Genomic DNA, 26226 nt, shown 5'->3' with positions numbered 1-26226 from the left:
TCATCCAAGCCATGCTAAAATCCAATAAACAGCTGCAGCAAAGCTATTATCAGTCCAATAAAACACAAAACCAATGAGAACCAATGGGCCTTGCAGGCTTTATTAAACCGTTGTGGCGATAAAATCTAACAGATCTCAGATGGTAAAGCTTTCCTGAAATGGAAGACCTCGGAGGATAGGTTTTATTTAAGTAAGAGGTTGGAAAGTTCTTTTTCTTGAATGCCCCAGAATCTGTTTGAGAGATTCTAGGAATTGCCTTATTGAAAAGTAACTTTTTCAAGATCTGTCCTAAATATGATATTCAATTTACTCACTAGATGCATGATTGTCATAACCATAAGAAAACAGTATGTGAAATCAAATTTATTGCGTTGTCGAAGGCTTTCATGACCGGAATCACAGGGTTGCTGTGAGTTTTCCAGGCTGTGTGACCATGTTCTAGAAGCATTATCTCCTGAGGTTTCACCCACATCTATAGTAGGCATCTTCAGAGGTTGTGAGGTCTGTTAGAAACTAGGAAAGTGGGGTTTATATATCTGTGGAAGGTCCAGGGTGAAAGAAAGAACTCTTGTCTGCTTGAGGCAGGTGTGAATGTTCCAATTGGCCACCTTGTTTAGCATTGAAAAGCCTTGCAGCTTCAAGATCGACTTCTTGCCAGGGGGAATCCTTTGTTGGGAGGTGTTAGCTGGCCCTGATTGTTTCTTATCTTGAACCCTCTTTTTTCTTTTTCTTTCTTTAGTATTGTTCTATATTTACTTGATTTTAGAGTGTTTTAAATACTGGTAGCCAGATTGTGTTCATGTTCATGGTTTCCTCCTTTCTGTTGAAATTGTCCACATGCTTCAGGATTTCAGTGGCTTCTCTGTGTAGTCTGATCTGGTGGTTGTTAAGAGTGGTCCAGCATTTCTGTGTTTCAAATAGTATGCTGTGTCCAGATTGGTTCATCAAGTGTTCTGCTATGGCAGCAGCACTCTTTGGCAGAGAAGGGTAAAGGCCTTGGGAAACTACAAGTTCCCTGATTCCATTGGGGCATGGCCCTTAAAGTGGTGTCAAATTGTATTGATCCTACAAGGTAGAGCCAGGCATGGGCAAACTTGGGCCCTCCGGGTGTTTTGGACTTCAACTCCCACAATTCCTAACAGCCTAGCGGCTGTTAGGAATTGTGGGAGTTGAAGTCCAAAACACCCGGAGGGCCCAAGTTTGCCCATGCCTGAGAATGACTGATTATTCAAGCCTATGGCTATGAATGTAAACACTGTACAGCGCGCTCTAAGTAGAGGGCAGACTGTCCGCGGGCTCCCATTGGTCGCCGGTAGTCCGCGGTCTCCCATTGGCCGAGAAGGTGGCAGTGAGAAGGCGGGGCATGTTACTCCCGGGCGAGATCTGGCGGGAAACGCGTCGGCGAGGCATGGAGGGCGGCGGCGACGGCGGCGAGGCGTGGCAGGCCGACTGGGACCGCGTGATCCCCGAGCGACGCAACGGGGTGGCCCAGCGCGGGGAGCGAGTCTCGCCCGTCTCGGTAAAGCAGGGAGACACTGAAATAGTCCCTCAGTACTCTTCCAACCTCCAGCTCAGTGCCCCTCTGGGCATGTGCAGAGTGATTCAACTGCTTTGACTTCCCAATTGTCTGTATTTAGGGTCCCTTTTATTTATGCTCTTTCTTAATGCAGCAGAAGACTCAGGTGTACTGTTTAAAACACCATACAGGTGGATCTCTGTATCCACGGGTTCTATATCCACTGATTTAAAGTATTATTTAAAAAAAATCCTAAAATCAAACCTTGATTTCCCCCCCCCCTTCCATTTGATATAAGGGACACCGTTTTCCCATCCCATTTTACCATCCAGGCATTTGGTGCTTTGACCTAAGTGCCTCTGGGTATGTGCAGAGTGCTTCTATGGCCCCTTCCACACAGCTGAGTAAAATCCCACATTTTCTGCTTTGAATATATTAATCATCATCTATATTTATATACGCCCTGTCTCCCCAGAGGGACTCAGGGCGGTTTCCAACTCAAATGGAAAATCTTCAATGCCAGAATACACTAACTAGGACCCCTTCTACACAACTGTATAAAATCCCACATTATTTATTTATTTACAGTATTTATATTCTGCCCTTCTCACCCCGAAGGGGACTCGGGTCAGATCACATTGCACACATATAAGGCAAACATTCAATGCTGTAACATAGAACAGAGACAGACGCAGGCATGGGCTGGCCTCGAACTCATGACCTCTTGGTCAGAGTGATTTGTTGCAGCTGGCTGCTAATCAGCCTGCCCCACCGCCCGGCCATTATCTGCTTTGAACTGGGATATATGGCAGTGTGGACTCAGATAAGCCAGTTCTAAGCAGATATTGTGGATTGTCTGCCTTGATGTTCTAGGTTATATGGCTGTGTGGAAAGATCCCAAAAGAAAATTCAAAATTATAACAAAATTAAGTGATAATATAACCAATCAGGAGTCCCCGGTGGCACAGTAGGTTAATAATAATGATAATAATAATTTTATTTTTATACCCCGCCCCATCTCCCCGAAGGGACTTGGGGCGGCTTACATGGGGCCAAGCCCAGACAATATAAAAACAAAGCAATAAAACAAGTCAATCAACAATAAAATAAATAATAAAAGATCACATACAATAAATAAATGATAAAATCTTGGGTTGGCTCCAAAAGAAACTGTGCCAAAAGTGCAAGTAGTGTCAGGTTAAATCGCTGAGCTGTTGAACTTGCTGACCGAAAGGTTGGCAGTTTGAATCTGGGGAGCAGAGTGAGCTCCCGCTATTAGCCCCAGCTTCTGCCAACCTAGCAGTTCGAAAACATGTAAATGTGGGTAGATTAATAGGTACTGCTCCGGCAGGAAAGTAACAGCACTCCATGTAGTCATGCCAGCCACATGACCTAGGAGGTGTCTACAGACAACACCGGCTCTTTGGCTTAGAAATGGAGATGTGCACCAACCCCCCGAGTCAGATACAACTAGACTTAATGTCAGAGGAAAACCTTTACCTTATAACCAATCAACCATTGCATATCTAACATTCAAACATGACAGAAATTTAAACACATCTAAAATCCATTTAGCCAGCTAGAGTGAAATGCCATTTCCAGTCTGGAGTAATTATACAGGATGTTCTAAACCTCCTCCTCTCTATATGCTAAGGAACATAGGTGCTCAATGTGTTGTCGAAGGCTTTCATGGCTGGAATCACTGGGTTGCTGTGAGTTTTCCAGGCAGTATGGCCATGTTCCAGAAGCATTCTGTCTTGACGTTTCATCCACATCCTCAGAGATTGTAAGGTCTGTTGGAAACTAGGCAAGTGGGGTTTATATATATTTCTGGAATGTCCAGGGTGGGAGAAAGAAGTCTTGTTTTATTGAGGCACGTGTGAATGTTGCAATTGGCCAACTTGATTAGCACTGAATGGCCTTGAAGCTTCAAAGCCTGGAGATGTAGGCCAAAAACATTTGGGGACTCCAGGTTGAGAACCACTGATCTAGACACTATACTCCTATTTATGCAGGCCAAAATGCCATTTGCTTTTTGAGCTGCCGCATCACACAGTTAGTTCATGTTTAACTTGTTGTCCACGAGGATTCCAAGATCTTTTTCACACATACTGCTATTGAGCCAGGCATCCCCAATTCTGTATCTTTGCATTTAATTTTTTCTGTGGAGTACAATCTTTGTTTCCAGAATAAGCCAAATTTTTCGAGAGCCATTTATCACAGAGACAGAAAGTGAGGTGACATCTTCTGAACAGGGGCACAGACAGCAAAACAAACACCATGGAGGTGTTAATCCTTCCCTAAGCTATTAAAAGCTATAGATAGATAGATAGATAGATAGATAGATAGATAGATAGATAGGATTAAAAAGGTAAAGGTAAAGGTTTCCCCTGACATTAAGTCCAGTCGTGTCCGACTCTGGGGGTTGGTGCTCATCTCCATTTCTAAGCCGAAGAGCCGGCGTTGTCCATAGACACCTTCAAGGTCATGTGGCCGGCATGACTGCATGGAATAGATAGGATTACATTTTAAAAATGTACCTGTTTCAACTTACATGCTATTTCAACTTAAGAACACCCACAGAACCTATCTTTTTCATGACTTGGGAACTTCCCATAGAGGTTTTCTTATTCACTGCATGAATGAAATGCTGCACTAGTCAAGGCCTTGTCTGATCCAGCAAGTCCATTCTTGATAGATTGTCAAAGGTTCTTGTGGTGTGATAATTTTGAAGATGGGTAAAGTGTTTTGCCTTCATTTTGACTGATACATTTTGGAATGTGGAACTAAAAGTGTGATGGATCTGAACATATGCAGAGGGTATTTATTGGCCTCCTTCATCCCTGTCACTTATCCTTCGTCAATTTTGAAAATCGTACAACAGCCTAACTGCAATGTACTTGTTTATAAAATACTTGTAGGAATGAAGTGTTTATCAAAGGATCTTTTTTAGCGTTGGCAATTTTGACTGTTGGGTGTCGAGGTTATAAGACATTAAAAGCAAAACTAGCTAATATCTGTGGTTTGGTTACGTGCATCAATTGTAAGGAGACAGGTGAAGAAACACCTTCTCAGTAATGTGACATGCTTTGCAACACTCTTCTTTCTTCTGTTCAAGTTTCACCAGCAACGGATGTTGGACATCACAGGTGATAGTGGAGTGTTGAAGGAGATTCTCCGTGATGGCTGCGGTGAAACAGTTCCTCCTGGTGCATCAGTGCTAAGTAAGACAACATACTGTTAAGAGGTCCAGGCTATATACTAAAGGTTCCAAATTCATAGCTTTACGTTATGTTACTCCAGCAACTGAGGACCAGGCCAGGCGCAGTGTGGGCAGGGAAATTATGGCAAAAATTGAGTGTCCTGAGAGATTGGAACAGAATCCAGAATTCAATCTGCGAGGAAACAGAGTGAAGTGGAATAATCTTCCCCACCTGTCCTATGTTCTGCTGTTGTTTCCCTAACCTTTGCTTGTAGTGCAAGGAATTTTATTTTTGCCAACTCTAGGAACAGAATAAACTTTCCCACTCCCTAGAGACTGGGAATGCTTTGGAACCAAGTCCTATCTTGGGTCTGTTGATGCTACCCATTTCTTGCTCCCACATTACCCAAATCACTGGAGAGGTGGGGAGTGCATACCTTTTATCAGAGCAGGATAAGGCGTCCAAGATCAAAACCCACTTGCAGGCTGTGAAGGCAGAGATTCAAGCTTTCCTACAAATATTGTATAAATATCCCATCTAATTTTGAAAGCTAAGCAAAATCTACCTTGCATATTACTTGGATGAATACCAAGTGCTGTGGGCTTTATTTTCCAGAGGAAGGAACTGACAAAACCATCTGAGGAATCCTCGTTTAAGAAAAAACTATGAAAATAATGGGAGCACCATAAGTCAACAGGCAACTTCACTGTAGAATTGTGCCATTTGTGTATGAACATGGTTAATTTGAAGGGGGTGGGCGGGCAGATGCACAATGAAATGATGTAGCTATGAGAGGAGATAATCAAAATTAGAATAGTGAACCTATTTCTGGGCTTTATCATGCAAATTCCCCAGCTCCTTTATTTATTTATTTATTTATTTACAGTATTTATATTCCGCCCTTCTCACCCCGAAGGGGACTCAGGGCGGATCACATTATAACACACATAGGGCAAACATTCAATGCCCATAAACACATCAAACAGAGACTGAGAGACACACGCAGAGGCAAGTTAACGTTCTTCTGAGGGGATGTTCGATTCTGGCCACAGGGGGGAGCAGCTGCTTCATCATCCACACTGACGGCACTTCCTCATTCCAGGTCGTAAATTAGTTATTCTTGCCTCCCCACTTTTATTAGTGGTACCTTATCTCCTACTTGATAGATGCAACTATCTTTCGGGTTGCTAGGTCAGCAACGAGCAGGGGCTATTTTTTTTATTTTTATTTTTAATTGACGGGTGCTCACCCCGCCACGGGCTGGCCTCGAACTCATGACCTCATGGTCAGAGTGATTTAAGGCAGCTGCTCAACAGCTGCGCCACAGCTGTAAAACTGTAAACTGTAAAGGGGAATTGCTACAAAAACTTAAGCGTTTAGTTTTATATTTGGAAATTGAAAGCACTCACTTAAAAAAATGTTATGTCATAATTTGAATTTAACAGAATTGTTGTTTAACAAATAACCCCCGGGGAGATAGGGTGGGTTATAAATAAAGTATTATTATTATTATTATTATTATTATTATTATTATTATTATTATTATTATCTGACACAAAAACACAGTATGAAACAGCAAATGAGATGTATATGCTGGATTTCGTATCATAAAATCACAAGTCAAACATTTCCCAAGCATTTAGTACTGTGTGATGTATTTTCGAATGATGCGCACAGATCCAAGGAAGGTGGCCTTTTGCAGTTGACAGTTTGTGATTTTGTCGATGTTTATTGTTTTCAAATGCCGGCTGAAATCTTTTGGCATGGCACTCATTGTGCCGATTACCACTGGGACCACCTGTACAGGTTTATGCCAGAGCCTTTGCAGTTAGATTTTGAGGTCCTGATAATGGCTGAGTTTTTCCTGTTTTTTGTCACCCCCTGATGAGTGCCACCTTGTCTTGATATGGGGCTTAACTGCTCCAAGAATGCTGAGAGCTGTGCTGGCAGTGGTGTACTACCAGCAGGTCCAACCAAGTCAGAGAGGTCTCCGATGAGGAGTAGAACTAAGAGCACCTAACCCATTAGCACTATGGAGAAACAAACCAAAATGAAGTCTATACTGGCTCGGTCGTCATCCAGGATAAAAAAGACCGTGGTGGATGTTGCTGATTCTGGACATCCATCAACAAGTTGGCTACAGAATCAAAATACAAATGAACAGTCACAGAAGTGGCAGAAATATACAATGCTAGAAAACCGCACAACAACAACAACAACAACAATAATAATAATAATAATAATATGAAAGGGACATCTTCTCTGTCATTCAGCCAGTTTTAGGGAAAATACAGCAAAGTTATGAAAAGAGAACACTTCCGTACTGATGTAATAAGAACAAATGTGTTTGGTGTTTCTATCTGCAATTGTCTTTCTCCTCTCTAGCTTTGAACTTTCTTAGTTAAATTTTCAGGCTATTTGGAACACATGGACAGACCCTTCGACTGTTCTTGGAAGGATCCCAAACTCATGAAACTTGGCCAAGGTAAGGCTGTAATGGCAGTGTGATCTCTAAAAGGGGTGGAGGACCAAATGTGATTTGAATTATCCTCTTGTAGGCATGGGTGCTCCTTAAATCAGGGAGCACCCATGCATTACAAAAACACTCTTTTTTGTAATGCAAAAAAATCAGGGTACCTGTGTTGACTTTAACAAATGGGCACAAATGCATCTTATACTTTTGAGATCTGCTTTGCAATCAGGAAAGTTGTCATGAGGAAAAAGGTAGAGAAAACTGAGTTGGTGTTGGTTGACATAATGCAACCTGATCTGAATATCTACAGGCACCTCTTTGTCCAGCATTGAGTGTTGGACTATGATTTCAGAGACCAAAGTTCAAATCCCTGATAAGCCATGAAAACGCAACAAATGACTTTAGGCTAATTGCACTCATCCTTAGATGCAAAGGCAAACACCCACTGAACAATACCTTCAAACAAAGGTCCCTTCTACCTCATATAATCTAGTTCAAAGCAGATAAAGTGGATTATCTGCTTTGATAATCTGGATTATATGACAGTGTAGAAGGGGCAAAAATCGCATGATGGATTTACCTTAGGCTTGACATAAATCAGAAATGACTTGAAAGCAGACAACTCCAACAAGAACTGCAACCACTCCATTCTTTCTAAAGATTGATCATGCAAATGCCAGGACATCAGCATCAAATTGGCCTTTTATGTTGATTTTATGTTTGCATCCTTCACCTTTTGCTTTTTGCAGTGTGTTACTTGATGAAAACATCCAGATATCTCAAAAGTTTACCCACATTTTAGTAAATTTGGTTTGCTTCATAAAGCTTTGTGCAGCCTTTCTTAACTATGACAAGTACCGGTACCTCTTTTCCTTTTCCTTTTTGATCATCCTGCTGTATCTTATGTGGTATATCAGTCAGTATTAATGATACATTTTAAAATCACATTAAATGTTGTGTTTTAATTTTTGTTCCATATATTTTAATATGCCTGTGTTTTAATATGTGCTGCTATAAATGTATAAACATTTATGTTGTATCCCGCCTTAAGCTGTAAAAAGAGGCAGATATTGTTGTTGTTGTTGTTGTTGTGTTGTTTATTATTATTATTTATCATCGCTGGGTCTTCTGCTATGTTCTGAGGCAGCCACTTCAAGAGCCTCTAGGATTTCTGGTGCAATGTATAAACATTGAAAACCCAACTTTTTCCCCTTCTGCCTTCTCAGATATTACTCTCCGCGGTATGGAGCTTGGGCTTCTGACCATGAAGAAACAGGAACTGGCGCGGTACCTCTTCAAGCCAAATTATGCTTTTGGAAGAATGGGCTGTCCTCCCCTAATCCCTCCTGATGCCACAGTGATGTTTGAGATTGAGCTTTTGGACTTTTTGGACTGTACAGAATGGGATCAGTATGTCGACCTGACCCCTGTGAGTTCCTATGTAGAAATCTAAACTGAACTTAGATCCTTCATGTTCTCTATTCACAGATGAGGAACATCTGATTTTCCAAGTGTTTTTAATATTAAATCATCAACAAGAGCAGTAGCAGCAGTTTTAGCATATCAGAAGTGCCAGAGTCAATCTTTCAAAGTTATAAAAGACTTTACTGAAAGAACTACATTTCTGTGAGTTGTCGAAGGCTTTCATGGCCGGAATCACTGGGTTTGCTGTGGGTTTTCCATGATTTATGGCCATTTTCCAGAAGCATTCTTTCCTGACGTTTCGCCTGCATCTATGACAGGCATCCTCAAAGGTAATGAGGTATGTTGGAAACTAGTCAAGTGGGGTTTATATATCTGGAATGTTCAGTGTGGGAGAATGAAATCTTGTCTGTTTGAGGCAAGTGTGAATGTTGTAATTGGGCACCTTGATTAGCATTGAAAAGCCTTTCAGCTTCAAGGTCTGGCAGCTTACTGGCTGGGAGGTGTTAGCTAGCCCTGATTGATTCATGTCTAGAATTCCTCTATTTTTTTAGTGTTGTTCTTTAGTTACTCTCCTGATTTTAGAGGTTTTTTTTAATACCGGTAGCCAGATTTTGTTCATTTTCATCGTTAAAATTGTTTATGTACTTTCTATATTGGAAAGTTAGAGCCTAACTATCTAATTAGCTATCTCTCTGCATGTATCTTGTTTTTCTCCATGCTCACGGGAGAAGAACAAACTAGAGGATTCAGGGATTTGCCGTTTGTTCAGAAACTATACAAAAAGAGATGTATCCCTGAAAAATATCAGTCTAGCAAACAAATGGGAGGAGGCAAAAGAGAGAGGCAAAAGAGAGCAGGGGGAAAGGGCTTTCCCTGCCAGCTACGTAACTCATTGGCCTATCTGTTTGCCTGATGAGGACTATAAGCATGTGCAGGATGTGGTTGGGTTCCAGCAGATAGTTCATTTATGCTGTTCTAACAGCCCACAATTTAAGAATGTAATTGAACATCTGAGAAATGTTCTAAGTTCTTTCAAAAACAAAAGGACTGCTGTTGCGATTATGGTTTTCATCCCAATGTGCCAGCTAAAGAATGCAAAGAGAAAACAAAGGGCAAAGGAACTCCTGAAGCAGACAGGATGGTGAAACAAATCACATTTCACTGGCTCTCCTCTTGCCAGAAGCCTTTCATGTGTTGCTTCTTATCTTTGGTTCCTCTCTCTCCATGGTGGAGTTATGCAGCAGAATGGGAAACGAAGAGGATTTCGAGCCAGCCTTTGGATTCAAGCACTTAGCTGCAACGGAGTTCGCACCTTTCTACAGACAATCCATGGAAATGGATCAGCCTTGGGTGAAAGTCGAGAGCTGGAGAAGAATCTCTGCAAAGGAAATTTGGCATTCTCTTGGGCTGTGGGATTAAGGAACCAAGAAAGATAAGGCACTGGTCTGCAGGAAGGAGAAGCCTTCACTCGCAGCTGTCACATGGATCGTGGAAGTCTGTGGCCAAATCCCAGGCCTCCTTTTATTGCCCACCCACTTGCTGCTATGTCTGTGGCATGAAAATAGACCCCTCTCTCATCACTAGGATCCCCTTTGCTGCGCTCTGGTTGGAATTCAGTCTGGAGGGTGTGTAACTTCCATTTTTTAAAAGTAGTACAAAGATGAAAGCAAGTTTGTTGCTCTTTCTCCCCAGTCCTCCAAATATGGATTGGAGCCCCTCCCAAAGGAGGGAGATGTGGTTTCTGAAATGTTATAGCTCTGTCCAGTTGTTGCTTACTCAGTTGTGCCAAATGCAGTGCAGTTTCATCTGCAGTGAGCATTCAAAGGATTTCTTGCACATGTTGCAATGCACAGGCATGTGTAGACATGCAGTTGAACAGAATATCTCTGTGTGCTCACAGCACAGCACAAAGATGGGGAAGTTTCCTCAAAAGTAAAGTAAGTGATGGAGCAACATCAACAATTTTAGATGGCCTGAGAAATATGGATTCGGTTGATAACAGTTTCTTCCTGGAAAAGTTACTCTTCTGCACTCCAAATCCCCCTGCCTGTAATTTGCAATTTGAAAAAGTTAATTTTTCCAGTCCCACTCTGCATCTCTAGTATGCTGCTACATAATAGTAGTTTTCAATTTATAAGGAGGCTGGTCTAGTTCTAATCTTTCTGATCCATGTTGCAGGTACATGTAAGCATACATCTTCACTGTAAAATGAACACAGTTTGATACCACTTGAACTGCCATGGCTAAGTGATCTGGAATCATGGGATTTGTAGCTTTACAAGCTCCTTAGCCTTCTTTGCCAAAAGGTCTGGCGCGTCACCAAGCTACAAGTCCCCTAATTCCGTAGCATTTATCAACAGCAGTTAAAGTAGTGTCATACGGCATTAATTCTACAGTGTAAATTCACCACTGGATAAGAGAACTCTGGGTGTAGATTATTTATACGAGAGTTGAATGAAAAGTAATGCCTCCACCTTCGTAACTCCTCAACAGATGGCAGTACTGGTATGCGGCAGGTACTGGCTTGTTCAGTCGACTCTCCTCTACAGTTCCATTTGGCAGGAAGCCTTAGCATTGAATGGTTGTGTTGTTAAAATGTGAGATATGGAACCCTGCGCAGACGGTCGGTCAATGCGACTTAAGCAACATGCAGTCATTGAATTATTGACAGAAGGTGTCATCCCAAAGGAGATTCATCAGAGAATGCAAGATGTTTATGGTGATTGTGCTGATATGAGTACTGTGCATCGTTGGGCGAGTAAGTTTAAAGATGTTGAGGTGGGAACATCTGACTTGCGTGACAAACAAAGATTTGGATGTCCTGTGACAGCAACCACCGAGTTGAACAAGCAAAAGGTTGACAAATTGATTCAGGACAATCGGCATTTCACAAGAACATGTGGGTCACATTATTGCTTTGCTTGGCTATCAGAAGATCTGTGCACGATGGGTACTGTGAGATGCTGGTTGTGGAAACAGCGCCGACTTCTTCCATGACGGCATCAGAAAACTTGTTCATTGTTGGCAGAAATGTATCCCATTGTCTGGTGATTGTATGGAAAAGTGAATAGTGGTAGTTAAAGAGCACATTCTAAGGATTATTTCTGCGTTTGATTTATTAAATCATTCCCATCCAAACTGAAGTAATGAAGGTGGAGGCATTACTTTTCATTCAACCCTTGTAGAACTGAAGCCTTAGAAAGTTGATTATGCCTCTTCCCCTCTAGTAGAACCAGCCTCATCATCCAAACCAGACTGTATTGCCCATAGAAGGAAAGTGCCATATTTTGCTCTTGCCTGTGCTGGGCAGGCCATACGCTTGGAAACAAGCCATAATTTAATGGGTTGAGCACATTTTCTACATTTTGAAGATTCTAGTTCAGTCTTTGCCAGTTCCAGTTAAGAGAACTGGATATTGGGACAAGAGCCTTTGTCTGAGATCATAGCTGCTGCCAGCTAGAGCAGAGAGCATTGGACAAGATCAGTGGCTCTCAACCAGTGAGTCCCCAGACATTTTGGCCTTCAACTCCCAGAAATCCTAACAGCTGGTAAACTGCCTGGGATTTCTGGGTTGCAGGCCAAAGCACTTGGGGACCCATAGGTTGAGAACCACTGGTGTAGTGGTTTGAGAGTTGGACTATGATTCTGGAGGACAGAGTTTGAATCCTTGCTTGACCATAGAAACCCACTGGTTGACTTTTTGGGCAAGTCATATTGACTCGGCCTCTGAAACAATGGCAAATGGTCTCTAAAGAAATCTTGCTGAGAAAATCCCATGATATGTTTGTTTTTGAGTTGCCACAAGTGTTGTGGCTCAGCAAGCGGCAGAGGATTTTTCTGATGTTTCAGAGGATGAAGGAATTGATGGGGGTCAAAGTGAGGAGTCTGCTAGTGATCAGAGAGAACTGCAAGCTGAGGAGGCCGATGTCTCGGGAAACCTAAGAGGCAAGGAGTGAAAAATAGACAAATGAGATATTCTCAGAGAATCCAAGATAAGACTGTGAAGGCCTATGGTATTCGGCATGATCTCATGGGCACCTGGATGGACCAGAATGGGCTTAAATTAGGTGCTTTAGGTCTCAAGTACTCAGAGGAGACAACATTGCCATAGGGAAGGCTTTCCTGTCTCATGTTCATCAAGTCCATGATTCAAGTTTCCTGTTCTGGTTCATGCCTTTGTTCCTTAAAAGAGTTTGCCTTAGAAAAAGTTCCTATTTTCGTGCTTTTGGGTTAAGTTACTGTTTCCATGCTTATGGATTTATGTGTGAATGACTGCTGTGGATTTTGACTCTCTTGACTTTATGTACTTGAACATTTTTTGATTGCTGCTATTTTCTACTCTACTGCCCTTTTTGGGAAATGCCCTTTTCCCCCTTTGTACATGCTTTCTCTAATAAACATTTGTAGATAGTACTACTGGACTCTGGTGTAGTGCTGGGTGAAAATGTTTTCCAGGTCTAGAGTGCAACAAGTCAGAAATGACTTGAAATTATAGAAAAATATAAACTGACATTGGGGCATATGAATAATAAATCCTAAAATCACATGAGTTCTCCCTGTTCCAAATTACCTCATTTCTCAAGAAACACTTAAAATGCTGTCTGACTTCCATTCATGGTCATCCTTAAGAAAACTCACTTTGTGATAGTATCTAATTTATACATGTTGTTTTCACACTTTCCTTGGTTAAACTTTTTTCTCTTCCATGCTTGACTGAGGATCCTTCCGCACAGCCATATAACCCAAAATATATCAAGGCACAATAACTTACAATATCCACTTTGAACTGGAATATCTGAATCCACACTGCTATATATCCCAGTTCAAAGCAGAGAGTGTGGGATTTCATTCAGCTGTGTAAAAGGGGCCAGAGATTTCATTTGTATAATACTATGTAATGTGATTTTTGTCCCTTGGTATAAATGTCATTTCCTAATTGATTCTATCACAAACATATGGAAAAAGTTTATTGAACTACAAAATGTTTTTGTGGTACATCCTGCAGCACAGTTTGCTGTAGGGTTGTCGTGAGTTTTCCGTGCTATATGGCCATGTTCTAGAAGCATGTTCTCCTGACATTTCGCTCACATCAGGAGAAAATGCTTCTGGAACATGGCCATACAGACCAGAAAACTCACAACATCCCAGTGATTCCAGCCACAAAAGCCTTAGACAACACACAGTTTTCTATAGTTTTTCAATGAATATCCCATTGAGTCTCAACCAATTCAACATAGTGGCAGCCACAAACAGGAATAGCACTTTCAAACCAGGAGCAGATTTTTTTTTCAAATTTTGTTACATAGTGTAATCATTGTAATTTTTCTATTGACTCAGTTTTAATACATCTATAACCAATTTCTAACTGGATTCCTACTTCTCTACACAGGAGCAACGAGACAGACTTCCACTTGAGAAAGTGCTGAAGGTAGCAGAAACAGCGCGTGAATTTGGAAATTACCTCTTCCGCCAGGGGCATTTTTTGGATGCTAAGGAAAGATACAAGCAGGTAAAGTAAAGGTGCTTTGATGAAGAGAATAAGTTATAAACCAAGTATGAAAACCTAGCTCATGCTAAATAGCACACTGTTTGTTTAGTATTAATTCTTATTCTTACTATTTTAGTCCTGTTGGTACATTATTTCGCACGCAATGAAAAAAGACATACAGTAGAGTCTCACTTATCCAAGCCAAATGGGCTGGCAGAAGCTTGGATAAGCGAATATCTTGGATAATAAGGAGGGAATAAGGAAAAGTCTATTAAACATCAAATTAGGTTATGATTTTACAAATTAAGCACCAAAACTTCATGTTATACAACAAATTTGACAGAAAAAGTAGTTCAATACGCAGTAATGTTATGTTGTAATTACTGTATTTACGAATTTAGCACCAAAATATCACGATATATTGAAAACATTGACTTCAAAAATGGCTTGGATTATCCAGAGGCTTGGATAAGCGAGGCTTGGATAAGTGAGACTACTGTACCTGGAAATGAACAGCCTCCAGAATGTGGAGAGGCAGTTTGGAAATACATTCTTAGACTTTGTGTGTGTTAACTTAAATTGTAGATATGTAATGTGTACATACATACATACATACATACATACATATCTGACTCACACCCAATCAGACCCCAGTTTCTCTTTTGGCTGCTTCTCTTTTTCATTATTTTTACTGGTGGTGACTCTGATTTGTACTGGGACATTCTTCAGGCAAAATATGTGGTCTTCCAATAAGCCAGTGGTTTCTATTATTTGGTCCTCCAGGTGTTTTATTCAACACCCAGAGATACCAGCCTGCTTCTCCAATGGTCAGAAATTCTGGGAGGTAAAGTCCAAAGCTCCTGGAGGACCAAAGAAAAATGGACTGCCTAATCTTTTGGCTAAAAAATTCAGGAAAGATTAGTTGATTTGGACTTCTTTTTCGTCATCAGTATTCTGCCCATTCGTTTGCTTTGCAAGCACAAGCAGGAATCTCTCAGTGGTGGAGGCGATGGGGCTGAGAGCTGAGTGCAGCCACAACACTGCATCACATTTCTCAGCCAATTAGAGGGCTGGTTCTGTCCATTCTCCTTCCCTCTTGTGACATGTGCATTTTGGACTTCAAATCCCAGAAATCCCTGTTGTAATTTTTTAAAATGATTTTGGGAAGGGGGAAGAAGGGAAAGCAATCATACCAATAATTTGTATTTCGTCTTGATTAAAAATATAATTTCTGCAATATGATTGTAAATAGAAAAAAATGTTATTGGTAAAAACTTTTTAGAATTCCAAAAATCAGTAGATGAGAAAACAGCCATACATGTGTTTTAGAAGTGTGCCAGGTTTCATCCTGATAGCCATCACAATGAGAGAGAAACAAGCCTCTAAAGTTTTCCCATTGGCGCAAATGGACCGAATCCTACTGAAATGAAAACGGAACTCAGAGTTCCAAATTACAAATCCGAAACTCCTAATCTCTCAATATCTTTCTGAAAACAGAATCCGCGCCGGGGGGGTGGGGGGGGATGATCCAAAATCGAAAGAGAGCAGAACGGATTTCTACCAGTTTGCACACCCGTACTGTACACATATATACATACATAATGGGATACTTTGTAGATGGGTTCCAAGTAAAAAAAACAATTAAAATTATTCATATGTACTTTTATACGCATAAACCAAAGATAATTTTATGCAAAATACTTTGAATAATTTTCTGCATTAAGGCAAGTTTGCGTACATTGCACTATCAGAAAGCAAAAGTGTCACTGGCTCAACCTCTCATGTGGATGGTTTTGCATGATTCCAGATAAAGGATGCTCAATCTGTACATCCCATTAAAAGTTGTCTTTCACATAAAAAGGATGTTTGCCTGTTATGTCAGAGGGTTTTTTCTGTTGAGATACTATTGTTTTGTTAATAGCCATAGATCCTCCCTGTTCCCATTTCTTTTTAGGCCTCCTCAATTTTAAAACATGTGAATGCCAAGGAAGATGAACTAAACAAAGTGAATGATGCCAAGCTCCTGGTCTTCCTGAATTTGTCATTCACTTACTTAAAATTAGACCATCCCTCCCAGGCCCTAACCTATGGAGAGATGGCTTTAGGGCTCGATAAGAAGAATGTCAAAGCCCTCTTCAGGTGTGGTCAGGTGAGGAATGTTTTCTACCCCTGTTTTGATTATGATCGGCCAAATGGTAGTACAAGGAATGGCTTATAGACCTTAAGTTTGCAAAGGATGTTGGAAACCTTGTGCTAAGACTAATAATATGGCATACTTGTGTATTTGAGACATTTTTCAGATGCTCACATCATCAGTGTATAGTGATTGCCTGCACTTTTTTTTGCTACAGACTGATGAACTCTCTAAGATGAGTATAATTCAGGGCTCACACTCAGTTTTAAATCTTAAAAGGCTGGGGAACCTGAGTCTTCTAAGTGTTTCCAACTCCCAGAATCCCAGACAGTGGAAAGAGCAAAAGACAGAGTTAATAGTCCAAACTAAATACTGCATTTTATCATGTAATAGTTACACTCCTATTTTGGGAGTTCCAAAATAGGTTTTTTTCCCTTTCCTCACATAATTGTTGCAGGTGTCAATAAATCTGAGAAACCGCCTTTCCCCCTCAAAGACAGTTTGATCAACACCAAGCTCTCCCTCTTCTGTTTCCCCCTTTAAACACAGTTTAAGCAGACACTGAATTCTCCCCCCCCCCCCTTCGTCTTGGGATTAAGACATTTGGGGTGGGGAGGAGGGAGAAAAACACAGAATCCAGTAAACAGAAGGGTCAAATTTTATTTCATCGAATAATAGTTGTGCCCCATTTGTTCCAACAAAAAAAGAAGGATAAAAAGGGCGGCCATTCAAAGATTGCCAAGCTCTAACGAACAGAAAGGTAAGTTTCCTGTACTGATACATCCATACAAATAAGGTGTTGTCTACATTGGTCACGCTATGCTTGTGAGAAAAAGGCGAGGTTGGATTAATTAAAAGCTGCATTTGCATATCATAGGTAAAGGTAAAGGATTTCCCCTGACACTAAGTCTAGTCATGTCCGACTTTGGGTGTTAGTGCCCATCGAAATCCAGGACACCAAAACTGATGTCCCATCTCAATTTCTAAGCTAAAGAGCGGACGTTATCTGTAGACATCTCCAAGGTTATGTGGCCGGCATGACTATGGAGCACTATATGTACCTTCCTTCTGGAGCAGTACCTATTGATATACTCACATTTGCATATTTTCAAACTGTTAGGTTGGCAGAAGCTGGGGCTAACAGCAGGAGCTCAGCCTGCTCCCTGGATCTTTCAGTTAGCAAGTCCAGCAGCTCAGCGGTTTAATCTGTTGCGCCACCAGGGGCTTCTTGCATATCATAATAGGCCAGAATTGCAGGGAGTTCTGGCTTGTGTTTATGAGCAGTGTGGGAAGGCATCATGCAGTCTTTCTCCTGCCCAACCACTTCCACTAGTCATAAAGTAAGCAGAAACTATGAAGTGAACAAAAGCTTGCTGTCCAGGACCCTTGGATTGTTGTTCCCTTCACAATTCAAGACAGAAGCAAAGTTCTGATCTTTTCTGATTTGAAAACAAGCTAGGAATTCTACATTGGAGAGATCTTTTAACCTTTTGCTTTCTCACTAGTTCCTCGTTTAACTGTAAGAGTAGCCAAAAAGGAAGAACGGTCCATTGTGCATACTGTTTGTGAGACTAAGCCAGAATTTACATCAGATTTTGGTTTATCGTTGCTTAAGAACATGACCAATAAACCTTTGTACTTCCAAGAAGAGTGAGGAAACTGTTTTCATAATTTTAGCTGAATTACATGCTATTAATATCTTAATTTCTAGGCATGCCGCTCTCTGTCAGAATATGAGAGGGCTCGAAATTTTCTGATCCAAGCTCAGAAGGTGCAGCCCTTCAACCGTGATATTAACAATGAGTTAAAGAAGCTGGCCAGGTGAGGAGTTATAAGGATATTTTAGCTTGGTTGAATCCTCTCTACACTTCATCTCATGGTACATTGGTCTACATTAGTGGTTCTCAACCTGTGGGTCCTCAGGTGTTTTGCCCTACAACTCCCAGAAATCCCAGCCAGCTGTTAGGATTTCTGGGAGTTGAAGGCCAACATATCTGGGTACCCACAGGTTGAGAACCATTAGTCTACATTTATTCTTTGTGACCATCAAAGTTTTAAAATTATTTTTATAATGGGTAAATTGTCTCTCCTGCTTGTCAGGATCCTTGTAGAGGTCCTGTCATCTATTATAGAGCAAATATAATGCAAATGTACTGTTATAGCATATTAATGCTATTGCAAGCCAGTTCGTGTACAGGAGTTAGAATGCATGATTGTTTGTGAGAACTACCAAGAAAGTCTGTCTATACCTGTAGAGATAAAGAGAGATTGGAGAGAGATTGGAGCTGGGACCAAGGTCAAATTCTCCCAGGTAGGACAGACTTCAAATATGATACAGTGTTTTGATTAAAGAACCAATTGCTGTTAAGGCTGGGAAAATGTAACAAAGATGATGCTGTTAGCCAATGAAAGTATACACATGATAATTTTGAAATGCAATGTTGTGATGTGAGGTGTACCTGATAATAAAGCTTTAGTGCTGATACCAGAAAAAGAAGCATGGTGCTATCTCTCTTGGTCTTTTAAAAAAGGGGGTGGAAAGTCCTTAAAGTCTCCTCTCTGAATATGCTTGAGGAAATAAGCTCCATTCTATGCTGATGAGGTTCTAGTTATCGTTTGGCACAACCTGTTGTGTTTTTCATATTCAACACAATCTGTGCTAATACGCTTTTGGAAGTAATATGGAATTCTGTGACTAGAGGGGGAATCTCTCAACTGTTCTCTTTGCTGCTCTTCATGTGTTACAAAGAAAATTAAAGTGATATTCCCCATGTCTTGTTGCTTTGACAATTTGCAGTCATGCGTTTGACTTTCGTAATTGTTGTGCTGGCTATTTCTGAGTGTTGTATTAAAAGTGGTGTGGTTTAGATCTTCAAAACTGGGGCAAGAAGGGGCAAGATGTGTATTGATTGTGGTGCTGTCATCTGCCTTGGAACAGTTCCCCTCCCAGTCTTTGTTTCACATTTCTGAGTCATTTAAACCAGAGTCAGAGACCAAATTAATGATGACACTTTGCTCTGTACTGCAGCTGTTACGGAGATTACAACCTAAAGCAGAAGGAAATATACTGCAAGATGTTTGCCTCTCTCAATTCTATTTCAGCAGAAGAAGATTCCAAGGTAATGGGATTGGTATGTGGGTGGGGGGTGGAGGGCTGCAAGGACTGAACCTTGTGTCCGTTGAGCTTTTCCTCTTGGGGTTAACACCCCCTGCACTCAGCCTGAATATTCCAGCAGAAGTACATCAGTATGGCCCCCATATCTGTGGGACTAGTACTTAGGGTTTCATTTATCCACAAAACATCTTCTAAGAATTTGCTTGGTCCTCCAGCACACCACTATTATTTTGGGGCAATTATTTTTGGGGCAGACGTTCTTCGTTTCAATAAGATTCACTATTATTTGTGGTGTCGCATATCTATGCAAAGTCTGGGAATGCATCCCCTGCAGATCCAGGAGTCGTACTATATTTAATGAAGAGATGCGCTCAGGGCTCAGCCATAGTGTGTTGGGAAGATTGCTTCTCTGGCTTCTAATAAAATTGCTGCTATACATATGTACTAAATTCCCTAGATCTTAGTGAACAGGGATGGGAGTTATAAATCTCTTTGTTTCTTCTGAGCCCAGCAGAGCACAGTGCATACGAGTGAATGCACACACATCTGTAGCCCTTGTTCTCTTTTCCACATAGACTGGATCCAACCCTTGAGGACCAACAGTTTGTGTTCTGCAGCATCAATCATCCCAGGAACACAATCAAAGGAGGATATAAAAATGCATATAAAATGTTTACCTTCTTTCTTGCCCCTGTGCTTTGATCTGTCCACCTAAGAGGAAGGATTTGCTGCTTTTAAGAGTGCGTCCAGTTTTTGGCATTCTTGCACTTGACAGTTATTTACAACATTTATATCCCGTCCTTTTCACCCCAAAGGGGACTCAGAGCAGCTTACAAGTTATATGTACATATACAATATATATTATCAGCATAGCACATTATTAGTATTATATATTACTATATTGTACTATACCAGTATACTGCAATTGTTCACTGATTTCAAAAGAAAAGGGCAAAAAAGATACAAAGGCTGATGAAGGGAGATGCATTGCTATATTTCTCACCAGTCAGCAATGTTTAGCACAAAATTTTAGTCTCTGGAAGGATCCACAGTGACATCATTCAAAGACTTGTCTGCGCAACTGCCTAGTAGGGTTTTGGAGATGCCAGTCCATTATGACAGGATAAATGCTTAAAGTATCTTAAATTGTTTAACAAACAAACAAACAAAACAAAACCAGGGAAGAAGATATACAGTTGTCCCTTTATATCCAAGCATTCAGTCATCCACAACTTGAAAATATCTCTTTCTCTTTCGCCTCCCCCCCCCCCCCACACACACACAGACTCCCCAAAATGCAAATAGCAAGCCTTGATTTTGACATTTTATGGGACATCATGTTACTACTCCATAGTATATAAAAGGATTTGAATATCCACGTATTTTGGTGTCGATGGGGAGTCCTGGAACCAAACCCCAGTAGATACCAAGGGCCCATTCTATTATGAACACATAGGATGTGATTGCAAAATGGGGGGATTTTTCTTGATTCCTTTTCTTTCTTTGGTTGGTTGGCATAATCTTTTGCACTTAAAATCAGATGCATGGCTCATTAAAGCCAAACATTTCTGACTGGCTCTGTAAGAACAACATTTTGAGATAAATGGGTGGAGGAATAAACTCAGTTAGCTGTTCCCAGATTTCTTTCTGAAAGAATATAGTTTTTGCACAGAATCTCAGTAAACACATGTTCTCCTCACATATGAAGGAGCAGCTTCTTTTAAATCTGACCTATTTCTTTTCTTTTTTGAAATTATTTTTATTGGAGTCATATATATAAGTATACTAAATCAGAATTTATTGGCAATTGAAAAATGCTGGTGAGCAAAAGTATTGAATTTGAACATTAGACACCACTTTAAAATATATCTAAATAACTAACAATATGAGGTTAACTTCACTGTGGACAATGACCCAAATCAGGCTTCGGAATTGTGTAGCCATTCATCATTCCTCACCATTGGCTGTCTTGGAGAGCCATGCTCTTGCCACATTAACAAATCTAGTTGTTAATCTCAGTCAAGATAAACACATTGAATGCCTTGCTGAATGGAAGAACGTTTGCATAAGTCCCATTCATTCAGAGCATCTACAGTAGATGCCCTGAATGAATGGGACTTATGCAAGCGTTCTTCCATTCAGCAAGGCATTCAATGTGTTTATCTTGACTGAGATTAACAACTAGATTTGACCTTTGTTATTCCAACAGGCCACGAAAAATCTTATCTCTTTTATAAAACTATCTCCCAAATCCTGTAGCCTCTTATGATGTATTCATTGCATCAGTACAATTTGAAATCTCCATTTTGGTTGCATAGCCCCAAGTAGAAATGAAAGAGATGGACTGGCCATATGCTCCTCAGAATGGCTGCAAGGCTTCAGCTGTCATATTTCTCTTGTTTTAATTACCTTCATGTTAGGAATTTTAATGTTATGTATTTAAAGAGCTTGGGTGGATAGATTTTGGTGCTTGTTTGCAGCTGAACTAGATTCCTTTGTAACTGTGTGTTGTTCCGTATCCGAGTCTCACTCAACACATGGCTGGTGAGAGGAGGTGTGACGCTGCCATGCTGCCGAGCAGTGGAGCCTCAGTTGTTTCCTTTAGTGAGGGACCAAATGCTTCATAATCTGTGTTTGCACATTACACACGAAGCAACACAGTTTGGCCTGTGCTTTTTCAGGCAGAGTTGGCATTCAAATATAGGAAATCCTGGAGTGCTAAGCCATCTGGGAGCTGAACAGAACAGAGATGGATGGAGGAGCATGGGCTTGGAAGCCAAGCAACATGTTGCGCTTCTCCATCTGCAACTGCAGCCCAATTGCCCAGTTATAAAGCTGAATACCACTTTTTACTTGGAAGGGGAAAGCTGCCAGTTGATGAAGGGAGGCAAACAGGCAATAAATGACAAACTCTTCCTTCTTCTGCCTTCCAGTTAGAAAATAATAATGAAGAGGACTCCACTGACCAGGAAGCCCCCAGTCTTGTTGCTCAGGTATGAACATGAGCTGTCTGCTCTTTCATTCCTTCATTCATTTTCTGTCATGTTTGTGCTTGCTTTTCTCACCCTTCAAACTGTGAAGTACAAAGGAACTAACTGTTAAAGAAGCCACATCATGAATTGCACTTTTTCCTGTGCTCTCTGACAAACAAAGGGAGTGGGTCCACTTCTCACAATTCCGCATCACTTCTTCTCTTAGCAAGTAGGAGGCAAGTGAAATATTGCTGCACTTTATTAACTCCTGCTCCTCCTTTGCTTGCTTGCCTTCCCGGTGTGAGGATTGGGCCACTCAGTCTTGATCCACACTTTTCTCAGAGAGAACACAAGTCAATGAAGACTCTTCCTTCAATGACCCATCTATGTATTTTGCATTGTTGTGAAAGATGATCTCCAGTCAACATAGTGGGTTCTGTCCTTTGGTGTCCAGAGGTTTGCCAAGGGATGGGAGGAAAGAACAGTTGCCACTATTTCACACATATGCGGTTCAGTGCCTACCAAAATAGCAGAGTGTTGAGGTGAAAGGAAAGAAATGGGTTTCCTGGCTGTACCCAGCCGTTCTCCACTTTTCATATTTAATTTAATGGGCAAGGGAAAGTAAGACAGACTACAGCTTCATAGCATGTCTTCACCCATTTCATCTTTTATTCAGAGTAGAAATTATAATATAGGCAGTCCCTGAATTACTGCTTACTTACTTCTGACTCATAGTTAGGAATGGAAATAAGACAAGAAGTGAAGAATCTACCTCTCAGAAGGGAAATTCGCTCATGAAAGAGTTATCATGGCAGAAAACTGTCTCCATTGAAGCTTTATCACCAATCCTTGTTTTCACAACAAGCCAAATTTCTCAAAATCCAATTAGCACAAGGACAGAAAGTGGCATTTTCTGAACAGGGGCACAGACAGCAAAACAAACAGCACAGGAGTGTTAACCTCTCCTTATGCTATCCAAAGCTTTTTATATGACTGGAATTACACTTTAAAAATGTACCCGTTCCAACCTACATATAAATTCAACTTGAAAACAAACCTACAGAACCTATCTTGTTCATAACTTGGGGACTGCCTGTATTTAGTACCACTCAAAATTCTTTAAAAATATGTAATTAGGTCCATTATTGTAATAGGTGATTCAGTTTGCTATCATTGTCAATCTTTTTCAGCTGTTGACTTCACAAATACCAATATGTTTTGACTCTTTGTGTGTTGGCTCTTTCAGAATCCGGATGATCAGAAGAAAGAGACCAATCTATAATATGATGAATCTCCACTTCTGTTTGGAAGGCCATATTGCTTTATATGGAGTACCAAACTGATAAAAATGTGCAGTTTAAATATACACAGTACTGCATTTCTCCAGGGATTGCTTTGTTACTAGCACTCAGAAACATTTGTTGAGAAGAAGTTGTATTTCTACTGTTCTGTTCTCACTGTGAAGAAAATTCACTGTTGTTGACCAAACACTGGTAAACGATACATTTATTTTGACGGATCTTTGAAAGGATGTATGTAGAAAGTTGCAATGTTTTATGTTTTTCCAAGAATATTCTTGTGTTCCCTGTTATGCAAAATAAATGTACTTCTGACAAAAGGTCCTCAGGTTTGGCATCCATCGTGCAGACAGTGAATCTTTATGAATTATGTGGAAGCAGTAATGCACTGTTTCTTGTTTATCTTAATAGTACAGTCAGTCTGGGTATGAATAACCTAGTGTTTTCCACCTGGGCTTCATATCTTTTCTAGAAGACCTAAACAAAACCCAAAAGATGTCCACAATATTTCTGGGAGTTACATACGCTGTCATCTACATGTCACTTTCCTCACTGTGAGCTCCTTACAGGTCTGAAATCATCTCAAGTGTTTCACATAATACACTTTGCCTTGGAGATGGAATTCTTTCTCAGAGCATCCAAATGGTCCTCATTTCTTTATCTTCAATTTTGTCTCAAAAGCATCATTCATGCAAAATTACGGCTTATCTTCCCCTTCTTTTGATTTGCTGAAATACAATTGTGAACAGTTGGAATAATGGATTTCCAACTCCAATGTGGGTGTTAAAACAGGTGGGCAAAATGTGCTGTACAGGCTCAACCCTCAGGGCCTCTTAGGTGTCAGAAAACCATAATTTTGTTGCCCCAAAATGCCCTCTAGAAGCATGGGGCACTTTCCAACTGGGGTAAGGGAAAAGACAAGAGCCAGTGTGTTGCAATGGTTTGTGCACTGGAGACCCGGTTCTTGGAAGCCACCTGGGTCAGTTACACATTCTCAGATCCAGAAAGCCCAGAGGTAAGGTTGCTACAAATCAGAAATTATTTGAAGGCACACATCAGTGACAAATTTAGGCTCAAAACAGACTGATTTTTTTTTTTTTTTGCAAACAGCAGTGTGGAAGAACAAATTGGGCATTATATGGTTGTCCATGAGCACTCAGTAGAACAAGATCTCAATAGCTGATCCTCATGAAAGTGCATGGTTGTAAACTCATAAAGCACTGGCATCTTGGCCCTATTTATCTATGCTGGAGGCAATGCTTATTTTTTGTCTGTATGTAATGCCTCCAGGTGTGAGGATTCTGGGGAAAAGTGTTCTCTGAAATTAAAAGAATCAACAACAAAAAAGAAGAATTCTCACAGCTGAGAAACCTCTATGTTAACTGACTAATAAGACTATTACGTAAACAACTGACCAGTTTTGTTGTTGGTTGGAAATTGCACTTAATTGGAAATATACTGCTTTAAACTAGTGGAAAAAGGAATGATGCTATATTATACTCATGGAAAGTTTACAGGTACAGGCAGTCCCTGAATTACAAACATCTGACTTAACAAACGATCCCTAGTTAAGAGCGGGGGTGAGACAACTGGAAGTGAGAGAAATCTATCCTTTGGAAGAGAAATTCATTACTTGAAGAGTTATCATGAGGAAAAGATTTCTCCACTGAAGCTTTATCACCAATCCTTGTTTCCACAACAAGTCACATTTTTGAAAGTCCAATTATCACAGAGACAAAAAGTGAGGTGACATCTTCTGAACAGGGGCACAGACAGCAAAACAAACACCACAGTGGTGTTAACCCTTCCCTATACTATCCAAAGCTTTTATATCTAATATATCTATATGTTTGGCTGGAGTTAACACTTAAAATGTATCTGTTCTGACTAGTATAAAAATTCAACTTAAGAATAAGCCTACAGAACCTGTCTTGTTCATAACATGGAGACTGCCTGTATATGTGTCACTTTAGAAATACACAAACATGGGAGTTTTGCATTCTTTCATTGACCATACCTTGGAAGGGGGGAGGTGTCCAAGAGTATTCTATAAAAAAACTCAATTTTTCAAGCTTTGGCCAATAAGCTAGAGCTGATGGGAGTTGCAGTGCAATACCTAAGGACTGCTGGTTGAGTAAATGCTAGAAAAGGGACGTCAATGACAATTATGGAATCTGAGTATGAGTTTAAAATCTAAAGTGGGAATAAGGTGCAGCACGTCATATTTTAATGGGTGCTTAGACAATTTCACCTTTACACATGAAACTCTCCAAAGGATTGCTGAGATGGAGGGGGGAAAGCAAAGACATATTCATTATTACCCTTCTAGCATTCAAATTAGATATCTCTTTTACTCTCCCAAGCCTCCAGCTACCTGTTGGTCTGTGTCCAAGTAAAATATTACATTAATATATCTAGTATGTTTTCCTTACACTTGAAAATATAAGTTGATAATAATGTAAACAGTTACTGGCAATCTAGCCCTTGTCATACTGACACATTTGTTCAAACAGGTTCCATTTTCAGTATTATAATATAGCCACAGCCATTCATGTGGCAATTTTTGGATGTAACTCTGTAAGGAAACTTATCTCAGCAAAGT

The 26226-nt window shown here is 40.5% G+C and overlaps 1 protein-coding gene across 2 annotated transcripts; it reads left to right on the top strand.

Moving 5' to 3' along the window:
• Positions 1–1300: 1300 nt before the first annotated feature.
• Positions 1301–23961, top strand: fkbp6 (FKBP prolyl isomerase family member 6 (inactive)). 2 transcript variants are annotated; one of them, XM_008111179.3, is made up of 10 exons: positions 1301–1519; positions 4635–4740; positions 7133–7204; positions 8419–8621; positions 14007–14126; positions 16060–16254; positions 17951–18060; positions 19268–19358; positions 22288–22347; positions 23573–23961. In XM_008111179.3, the coding sequence occupies exons 1-10, from the start codon at positions 1364–1366 to the stop codon at positions 23606–23608; spliced, it is 1149 nt and encodes a 382-aa protein (XP_008109386.2). In that variant the 5' UTR covers positions 1301–1363; the 3' UTR covers positions 23609–23961. The 2 variants fall into 2 exon arrangements, with proteins under 2 accessions (XP_008109386.2, XP_008109385.2); XM_008111178.3 differs by having other exon boundaries at positions 7121–7204.
• The last annotated feature ends 2265 nt before the right edge of the window (positions 23962–26226 follow it).

Source organism: Anolis carolinensis, chromosome 5 (genome assembly GCF_035594765.1).
Source record: "Anolis carolinensis isolate JA03-04 chromosome 5, rAnoCar3.1.pri, whole genome shotgun sequence".
NCBI lineage: Eukaryota > Metazoa > Chordata > Lepidosauria > Squamata > Dactyloidae > Anolis > Anolis carolinensis.
The sequence above is the reverse complement of the archived record's forward strand: the minus strand, read 5'-3'. Positions and strand labels throughout refer to the sequence as shown.

Bases quoted from the DNA above. Each gene is read 5' to 3' on its own strand.
- fkbp6 (XM_008111178.3), top strand. From the start codon at position 1,364: ATGTTACTCCCGGGCGAGATCTGGCGGGAAACGCGTCGGCGAGGCATG. The intron at 16,255-17,950 runs GTGAGGAATGTT...CTTAATTTCTAG, and splicing joins CCCTCTTCAGGTGTGGTCAG to GCATGCCGCTCTCTGTCAGA. The intron at 19,359-22,287 runs GTAATGGGATTG...TCTGCCTTCCAG, and splicing joins CAGCAGAAGAAGATTCCAAG to TTAGAAAATAATAATGAAGA.